Genomic DNA, 9899 nt, shown 5'->3' with positions numbered 1-9899 from the left:
ACAGAGGGGATGAGAGCCGCTCCGCCAGGCTGGGGTGGGGCGCGGCGGGTGGGGCGCGGCGGGCGGTGTGCAGAGGCTGTGGCTGATTAGAACAATATTGGTGCATCACTGCGTGGCGCGTGGGAATAAAAATGTCATGCACATATACTCATGACTTATGAACATTTTACTACTACAATGACGCCATTTTTTTCCATCCCAATAAAGCGGCAGTTTCCATTTCGTTTGTTTCTGAGCCTCCATCTCGTGAGCCATGATTTAGCTCCTCACCAGTCATGCATCCCTCTCTCTCATCTTCACTGGACGTGTCTTTCTCTAATACACGTCGAATCGCACTGTCTTGCTGTAATAACTCCCCGGGCAAGTCGTAAAGTGGGCATGGGCAGGCGAATGAGAAGTCTTTGGGGCGTGGTGTGTCCCGAGGTGTGAGGCGCGAGGCGTGGCTGTGGGGCTGCACAAGCGCGGGTGACCCTCACTCCCCGCGGTAAGTGAGGTGCTGTGTCGCCACGCAATGTTTGTCAGAATTGGTGAACTTAACCCCATAGAAAGGACAGCTCACTGACACTACTGCTGGCCACCATGAAGCAGACAGAGATAGAAAGCCACATCGAACCGCTCCATCTGTCCGCTCTCATCCCATCTCATCGCTTTTCCTTTTTTTTTTTCTTCTTATTCTTTTTTTTTTCCTCCTGGATCTGTTTGTGAGTCCTTTTCCTAGTTCTCTTGGTTTGTTGTCAGCACCAGATGACGTTAGGAGATATTTAAGCTTTTTGATGACGTGCACATGAAAAAAAAAAAAAAAAAAAAATATATATATATATATATATATATATGTATATATTACAGTCTTTGTGCGATCAGCCGGCACGGGAATGGAGGCCGATTTTATTGCTCCCGTGTCGGTAATCGTGTCCGTGGGCGGTGTTGGGATTCCCGCGTGAACACCGCCCACCGCCTCCACTATCACTCACACCATTTTTCGTCTTTACCTTTCTCAAATAAGCTGAATAGAGGATTCTAGTATTTTCAGTAGACCGAGAGACGACAGAGATTAAAAATAAATATACTAAACGTGATAGTGTTCGTTATATAAATTCATGTATACTATTCACCATCTCAACTATAACTTTTTTTTGTACATTCATAAAAATATTCAGGTTATAGAAAAGATTCCATTCCCTTCATTAGATCAGATAAACGGAAGGAAATACATCTAGATATACAAAGCTTTATTATGTTCGATATAAGATGATGTAGTGTGTAGGTACGTTTATCACACACAATAGCCAGTGATCTCTAACCTTCATGAGTGAGTTATTACGCCCTGACACACAACTACCTCGGCCTCTACTTCGTCGGCCGCAGAATGATGCCCTGTCTGTTGTCCTCAGCTGGTGGTGTCGTCCAGCGGTGGCAGCGCCGTGGGGAGCCCCTGCGAGTCCCGGGAGCCGCCCCCCTCCCAGGTAAGTGTGTCCTCCTCTCCTGTACCCTGCTGCACCGACCTCCCTTCCAGCGCCACTCACCCTCACACAACACAATACAGCTATCCTCTGCTTTCTTTCTTCATCACTCACATACTGTACACCATATCGTTCCTCATTAACTTTTAACTTCTGAGTAAGTGTGAGTACTGTTCCTTCATTACCATATACAAAGAGACACATTGCCTGATTTCATATTCTACAGTTTGCCTTTCATAAAAATACAAAACCTCAGTTCCCTCTAATGTTCATATTTGTTCGATACTGTCTATGTGATCTTTGTATGTTACTCATGTCTATCATATAAAGAAAATGACATTGCCTGATTTGATACTTGTTTTATACATCTTTCTCTAAATTAGAGAACAATAGAAAGCTGAATCCTCTTTAATCTTCATGATGACTCAGTAATCTAAACGTGATCTTCGTATGTTACTCATTTCTTTCATATGTTAATTCCTCGTGTGTCTTCCGCCGCTGCAGGAGGGATGAGCGTCGGGAGTTACGACCTGATGACGTACCAGCGGCTGGCCAGCGCCTTGTATGCCCACCCGCCCCACGCTACCCTCGACCCTGCCACGCCCACCTCCATCCCGCCCACCACGCCCACCACTCTCCTCGCTGCCCACGACCCTCTTCTCCACGTAAGTTGACGCCACTATGCCACTATCAGCGACACTCGATGCAACGTCCCGAAACTCTAGCTGGGTGCCATAACGCCGCGCCATACTCCACCATCTTGCACACTAACACACACTGCTCGTCCACCTCCTGCTCTGTCCTGGCGTAAGGGATGAGCACTGCAACGGTGTATGTAGACGGTAGATTATCGCATTTCCCCGTTGGCTGCACCTAAGTAACTCTCGCCTATTGGACATGAAAGCTGATGTTAGTGTATTAAGTGAGAAGACTTGGAAACCTAACTCTCCCGGTGTCCTGAAGGGTACAGCAGGACTTCCTCGCATTCTAGCTCTCCAAGTTTACTCCAGGAATGTTTCCGTTGACTCAGAGCCTTGCCTTCCTTACGTCCTGTCAATAATCCCCGCCGCAGCGCCATCCAGGCCCTCGTACACTTAAGGGCGCGCCGAATGGTGGGTTTCCTAGCGGCGGCGGTGGTGGTATTCAGGACGGCCGGGTCACGAAGGTTTTTACTGATCGACCTTGCCACCCGACACCGCTGCGGTCCCCTGCGGTCGCCTCACTGTCTATTTTTTCCTATCATCTTTGCGTTTTTGGTATCGTAATAACATTCCACTGATTGGCTACATGTGTTGATTTTTGTATTAAGATTTTTTAGACTTTTCTTATTCACTTTCGTGTCTTTCCCGTTAAGTGAAGTCTTGTCTGTACCGGCTGTTCTTTATTTTTTATGTTTGATTGTTTTTGTTTTATACGATATATATTGAAGTTCTTTCCTGAATTTTATGATTAGTTTGGTCCAAGATGATTATCACATGGCGTCCCGACGCGAATACGGTTACGAGCGTTGATAGGATAGGAAATATTGCGTTGTTTTATGGAAGATTACGGTCAAAGTGAGGGGTAACAAAGGGAATATTGGTTAGTGTTAAGAAATATACATTTACCGCACAAATGAATATTCCACCTTACTTAATTCCCTCTAGTATTATCTTTCTTTAATAACATTTACGAACACAGTGGTTAAGTTAATTTTCCTTGCACACACACACACACACACACACACACACACACACACACACACACACACACACACACACACACACACACACACACACACACACACACACACACACACACACACACACACACACACACACACACACACACACACACACACACACACACACACAGGCCTGAACTGCATGCGGAGCAAGGCGACTCTAAACAAAACAAAAACAAAAACAAAAAAAAAAGGAAGATGGCCTCGCCGCGCACCTTCCTCCCGCCGCCCATCCACCCGCCCATCCACCACACACTCCCGGAGGTGCCCGGGCGGCGGGCAAGGCGGTGTCGCAGACTCATAAAATTGAAGCTAAAACAGAAATCATTCCCCTCCCTCCTCTCTTTCCCCCTTGGATTTCACAACACTTTGCTCACCCCTCACCTCCCTTCCTGCCTCGAAAATCTCCTTATGTTACGTGCTCCTCATTCCTGTTCCTTGGCTCACGATGTCTTCCCTTCCATCCTTACCTGCTCACCTTGCGTCCCGTGTCTTCATCTGTACCCGCAATACACTCGTACTCTTCCCCGTGCCGCCAACACTTCACTATTGCCTCACCCTTCCCCACTGCGGTCGGGTGACTCAGGGCAGAGATAGCACTTTCATTCCTGACTCATAGCAGTTTCTCGCTAGGTGAGGTAGCACTCTCTCGTAACACTAGCTTGCGTATTGGGGTTTTGTTGCTGCGGTACCATTGCTCAATAAAAAGAAAAAAAAAAGAAAGAAAGAATCATCCATACTTATCCCGACTAATACTTGCCTATATAACCTTCTATACCATCCACAGTCAACTTACTGCTCTCCCAATACATCACTACCCAGATACCAAGGAACCTTCAAAACTTCCTCATCTCTCCCGCCCTTGCGCCGTTACGCTCCTAGATCGATCTATCTTTCTTCCTTCCCTCCCCCGATTTCTCCCCTTTCCCCTCCCAATCTCTGCTTCCACCAACACCACCACCACCACCACCACTGCTTCCTTGTTTTCACTCAGCCCTGGCTATCCTTGGTGCTGCCTTGAGGAGTGACGGAACTACGACTTACAAACAGGATAATGTGTGAACCGCTTAGAGGTTGTTTTGTTCTTTCTTCATTTTTTTTTACTTCAGAAACTCACCAACATGCTCTTCAGGCGAAAAGGAAAAAAAAAGAAAAGAAATAGCTTACCCTCTTCTCTATACTTATGCCTCTCTTTTATTCACTTTTCTTCGTCTCTTATTTACTTTTCCCCAAATAAAACTCTTAATCATTTCTCTTTCCTCCACAAATTCCTCTCCTCTTGTTCTCTTTCTTCTTCCTCAGCTCTCCGTCTTGAGTATGTCTGTAATGCATTATCTTACAAGCACTGAAAAATACGTAATTAATTTCCCCTCGTACCTCAGACCCCCGACACCACGCAGCCAGCAACACGCACCCTGGCCACTCACTTAACACTCACCACACATTCCATCGCCCACATTTTACCATAAAACCCAACACACGACTGGGCTACTACCACCACCACCACCACCACCACTGCCGCCACCACCACTAACACTACCAACACGGCCATTCATCTAACGTTACGCTGTTCAAGTTTCTCTCTCTCTCTCTCTCTCTCTCTCTCTCTCTCTCTCTCTCTCTCTCTCTCTCTCTCTCTCTCTCTCTCTCTCTCTCTGTGTGTGTGTGTGTGTGTGTGTGTGTGTGTGTGTGTGTGTGTAATGACTCCACCTAACACCTCCCTGCTGGCTTTTGTCTCTCTTCGCGAACAAAAACACACGCCGCTGCTGAACACGCCGCTTACACGCTGTTGTTGCCTCAGCACTTTGTAAGAATGGTGGTGGGGCATTTGTGCAACTCACCCGTGTCTTAGTTTAGAGCAGCTGGGGTTTGGCGAGTATTTCTAAGAGCATTGTCATTGTAATAATAATAATAATGATAATAATAATAATAATAATAATAATAATAATAATAATAATAATAATAATAATAATAATAATAGTAATAATAATAATAATAATAATAATAATATTTTTACGTAATAATCGCTTTAACAATTATTTTTAAAGACCAAATTTTTTTACTAAATGGGAGTAATAGTGGTAGTATTAATAGTAGAAGTAACAGCAGCAACAGCAGCAGCAGCATCAGTAATAGTAGTAGTGGTAGTAGTAGTAGTAGTAGTAGTAGTAGTAGTAGTAGTAGTAGTAGTTGTTGTTGTAGTAGTTGTATTAGTATTAGTTGTATTATTATTATTATTATTATTATTATTATTATCATTATTATTATTATTATTATTATTATTAGTAGTAGTAGTAGTAGTAGTAGTAGTAATAGTAGTAGTAGTAGTAGTAGTAATAGTAGTAGTAGTAGTAGCAGTAGTAGCAGCAACTGTAGCAGTAGTTGTTGTTATTGTTGTTGTAGCAGCAGCAGCAACTATAACAGTGGCAACAGTAGTGACAGTAATGGTATCTATGACCTAACCCTTCTTCCCCCAACAATAGAAAAAAAAAAGAAAAAATTTACCCAACTGAAAATTCAACCTTCCACATAGTATGACAGTTTGACATATACGTTCACCAGGCTCTCTCTACCAAAACAAAAACCCTCTTCATCATTAACTCTTCGCCCATCCACTCTCACCCACAGTGTACTCAGGTGAATGTACAAAGCACAACAGCAAATAGCACGAGACGGGAAACTGTCTTGAAGGTGGTGGTTGCGTGTATGGGTTATAGGGGGAACAAGGCGGACAGACAGGCAGGTGACGCGAGAGGCCGAGTGAAGCGCGAGGTCAGGGGTCAGGAGATCTCTGGGAGGTCATCAGGGAAGGAGAACTGTAGGAACAAGAGAAAGGGAACCCGAAGACCAAGGCATGACATAAAGGCCCCTTCCTCCCTTCCCTTCCCTCCATTCCCCTTCCTTCCATGCCGCAGCCTCCTGTTTCTCCTCCCACGTGCGAGGGTGTCAAGTCTTGTTCCCCCCACTCTCCATCTCCTCCTCGTCCCCTCCTCCTCTTCTTACTCGGCTACATTTCTCCTTCTTCTTCTTCTTCCTCCTCCTTCACCTTCTCGGGTTCAATCCCTCATAAGGCATTTCTTCTTCTGTCTTGTTTTAACGCCACAGTGACCTCGTTTTTTTCTTGCTTTCCTCGTCATTGCTCTTCTCTTGTATAGCTCCTCCCTCCTCCCATCCCCCTCCTCCTCCTCCTCTTCTTACCTCCTCCTCTTCCTCCTCCTCCTCCTCCTCTTCCTCCTCCTCCACATTCTACTTGGATCCCTAGTAATTTCATTGTGGCACTCAAAGTACAAACATGTTATTATCTCCTACAGCCTCTTTTATCCCTCACCTCCTTCACATTCTCCTTCACTCTCTCTCCATTTCGCCCCTTTCGTCTTTTCCAACAAGCATCCTTATCCCACAGGAACCTACATTACTACACATGATTACCTAACTCAATTCTTGTAGACCTCCTCACTCACAGAGACTTATCCAACATACAGAAAACTAGAAACAAGGTGTAGAATATTTTTTTTTCCTTTTTTGGTAACAGACGACTTGATGGAGGGACAAGGAGAGAGAGAGAGAGAGAGAGAGAGAGAGAGAGAGAGAGAGAGAGAGAGAGAGAGAGAGAGAGAGGTATAGGTGGAGGGAAGGAGAGGGAATGAGGGTAAGAGAGGACCACCGCTTAGCTCTCAAGTGTCAGAAGAGAAGTGAGGGAAGGAGGAAGAGGAGAGGGAAAATTGAGGAGATGAAGAGGACTGAAGGGAGAGTAAGTGAGGTTGGTTGAGGAGGAAGTGATAGAAGGGGGACTATGGGAGGCACGCAATGAGTGATGAGAGAGAGAGAGAGAGAGAGAGAGAGAGAGAGAGAGAGAGAGAGAGAGAGAGAGAGAGAGAGAGAGAGAGAGAGAGAGAGAGAGAGAGAGAGAGAGAGATGAAAACAGATACAGTAAAAGTGTAAATTACGAGAAAAATGAAAGATGAAGAACCGAAGGGAGAGGGGGGGATAAGGAGATAAATGAAAGACAGCACCAGTGAAGGAGGGAGGGAGGGAATGAGGTCACCATTTAGTTGACACCCGCGTGTTAATGACCCATAACGTGTGTGTGTGTGTGTGTGTGTGTGTGTGTTGGCAGTTTTGGTGATGCCATTAAGCAAATATTACTATTATTATCGAGAATCAAAAACTTTAGAAAATAAATAAAGGGGGAATGAATGAAACAGGATCGCATAATTTGTTCTATTTTTCTTACACATGAAAACGACTAAAGTGGGCACACACACACACACACACACACACACACACACACACACAAAACAACAACAACGACAACAACAACAACAACAACAACAACAACAACAACAACAACAATAAAAATATCAGTGATAGTTCCAATATATAATGAAAAGGTTTTGACATTATATCCATAATTTTCCTTCCCTGAAATTATAAAACAAACACCGAAACTACACTTACACAAAGAATAAGTTAAGAAAATAGTGTCATCATGTCTCCATTGAACAAAGCACAAGATAATAATAATAACATTTCATTGGCAAACCTTTCAAGACTGCCCAATTCTGTTTTTCTTTTTTTTTTTTTTTACCTCTCCATGACGTAAGCTATTTAAAGGAAAGGAGCATCACGACGTCTTTGGAGCAAAATCAGCAAAACCTATCAAAACCTTCCTAATCACTTTTAAAGGGAAAATAAGAAATTAACCAATGTTTGCAATTTTTGTACATGATAGTCAGCCTCATTTTTGCTTTATGTGTAGGAAAAGATAAAAAAGAAAAATTAAATCAAATAAACTTTAAAAACAAACACGATCACTACTCGTACTTAGCACGCACAGCCTCCGCGTCACGACCTGCGCTGCACGGCCATCCATCACGCCAGGTCACGATAGCGGTGTGTAGTGGGGAGGCACAGCAAGACCTGCACGTGTACTTACTCCCTTCCCGTCCAACATGCAGAGGGAGGGAGGGTCGTTCGTACCTGAATCATGCACGCTCATGAAGCTATGCACGCCTCATGCATGATGGACCTACGCCTACCCTCCCTTCTCTCCCTCCTCCTCCCCGGTGCTTACTCCCCCCACCCCAGTGCAGCTTGTAGTGTGTGATATCTTGTGGCTGTACATTTTCCATTCATAACAACGACGGGATGATGTTTGATATTGTTAGGTTTTCCTTTTATTGACACGTGTACAATTGTGGCTTCACGGTATACAGACTCCCTTAAAATAACTATGCTTACTGACTGGTAATTTGATTTATACTATATTATATGTATTTCACATTTTACCCCTGTGCGTTCATTCAAACTCACGAGCCGTCACATTCGCTCTTCATTAGGAGGCTACTGTGTGTGTGTGTGTGTGTGTGTGTGTGTGTGTGTGTGTGTGTGTGTGCGCAGGAAGAAATAAGTAGTGAACTGTCATTCCTTCTCATTCTCACGTCTTGCATTCCCACGCACCTCCGCACCTCCACACCTTCACACCCTCACCTCCTGTACCCGTGGATTCTTTTCTCACCGACCCGCAAAACCCTTGACTCCGATCCCTAATGTGAAGCCTAGAATTCAGAAGCCAACGCGTCACTTTCTTCACCTGCTAATATAAGGACTAACTGAACCACTTATAACAACACTGCGTATACGAACTCCACACTTTTTTTCCTTTCCTCCTGAGCCAGAGCAGCGGGGCGGGGAGACGCGTGCCCTCCATTATACCATTTCCACGGAGTCGTTGTGTCTGCGGCCGAGTCCCATAAGTTCCAATAACGCACCGCGGCCTGAGAACCCTCGCTGCCTCCTTCCTCATAATGCACCGTCTTCCCTAACTCTTCTAAACAGCTCAGAATAGGTCTAAATGGCTCCAAATAGCTCGGAATCGCCTTCCCTCACCCGCCCCTCTCCTCCTCCTCTTCTTCCTCCTCCTCCCTCCTCCCTCCGCAAGAAGGGTGTGAAATCGGAGCACATTTTTCAGCTCACCCAACGACTTAACACGCGGCCTAGACCATCCCTTGTTGCTAGTTAAAGTCACTGTCCACATCCTCGACCGTGACTTCGACTTCGCCTTCGCCTTCGATACGCACCCACCATATTATTTTCTCTCCTCCACTTTCCACTTATAATTTCACTCATACCTTCGTCTCGAATTCTCTAAAACTATTTCCGCGCCCGCCGCCTCATGACCGCCTCCTCTGCCTACGCTCTCCCCTCGTCTCTCCGGACTCAAGAAACAATGGTATTTTCCGCAGAGAGAGAGAGAGAGAGAGAGAGAGAGAGAGAGGGGCGTGCTGGTGCGGTGGTGGCGGTGGTTGGCGGCCGCGTGGTGATGACAAGCCGCTGCCGCTACATAGCTCGCCACCGGCTTAGTGACACTGTTTGGCACTCGGAAGAGAAACGGCCTCGTATTGCGCATATACAACACTGCGGCCTGCGGTAGAGGGAGGCGCGTACTCTCTCTCTCTCTCTCTCTCTCTCTCTCTCTCTCTCTCTCTCTCTCTCTCTCTCTCTCTCTCTCTCTCTGCGTCGTGACTTGCCGGCGTGTCAATATGCTAAACAGAGGGACTATTCAATGGCCGCCTTTTTACACTTTTCTCTCATTTTTTTTTTTTTTTCCTTTAGTGAGTTCTGCACCGAGACATGAGTGCTGATTGATCGCGTTGTCTCGCTGCTTCATCATCCTCCTTCCTCTCACCTCCCGGGGACGAAATGCGGCTGCGGGA

The 9899-nt window shown here is 45.6% G+C and overlaps 1 protein-coding gene across 2 annotated transcripts in view; it reads left to right on the top strand.

The window, feature by feature from the left end:
* Window positions 1–1906: 1906 nt before the first annotated feature.
* Window positions 1907–9899, top strand: part of LOC135089341 (putative iroquois-class homeodomain protein irx-1) — a 47547-nt gene continuing 39554 nt past the window's right edge. Inside the window, exon 1 of one of the 2 annotated variants that reach the window (XM_063984906.1) lies at window positions 1907–2125. In XM_063984906.1, coding sequence (XP_063840976.1) covers window positions 1931–2125 — 195 coding nt within the window. In that variant the 5' untranslated portion in view covers window positions 1907–1930. The remainder of the gene's footprint in view (window positions 2126–9899) is intronic. The other variant, XM_063984914.1, reaches the window with a different exon arrangement.

This window comes from Scylla paramamosain, chromosome 3, assembly GCF_035594125.1.
Source record: "Scylla paramamosain isolate STU-SP2022 chromosome 3, ASM3559412v1, whole genome shotgun sequence".
In the NCBI taxonomy this organism is placed as follows: domain Eukaryota; kingdom Metazoa; phylum Arthropoda; class Malacostraca; order Decapoda; family Portunidae; genus Scylla; species Scylla paramamosain.
Note: the sequence above shows the minus strand (reverse complement) of the source record. Positions and strands in the feature narration are given on the sequence as shown.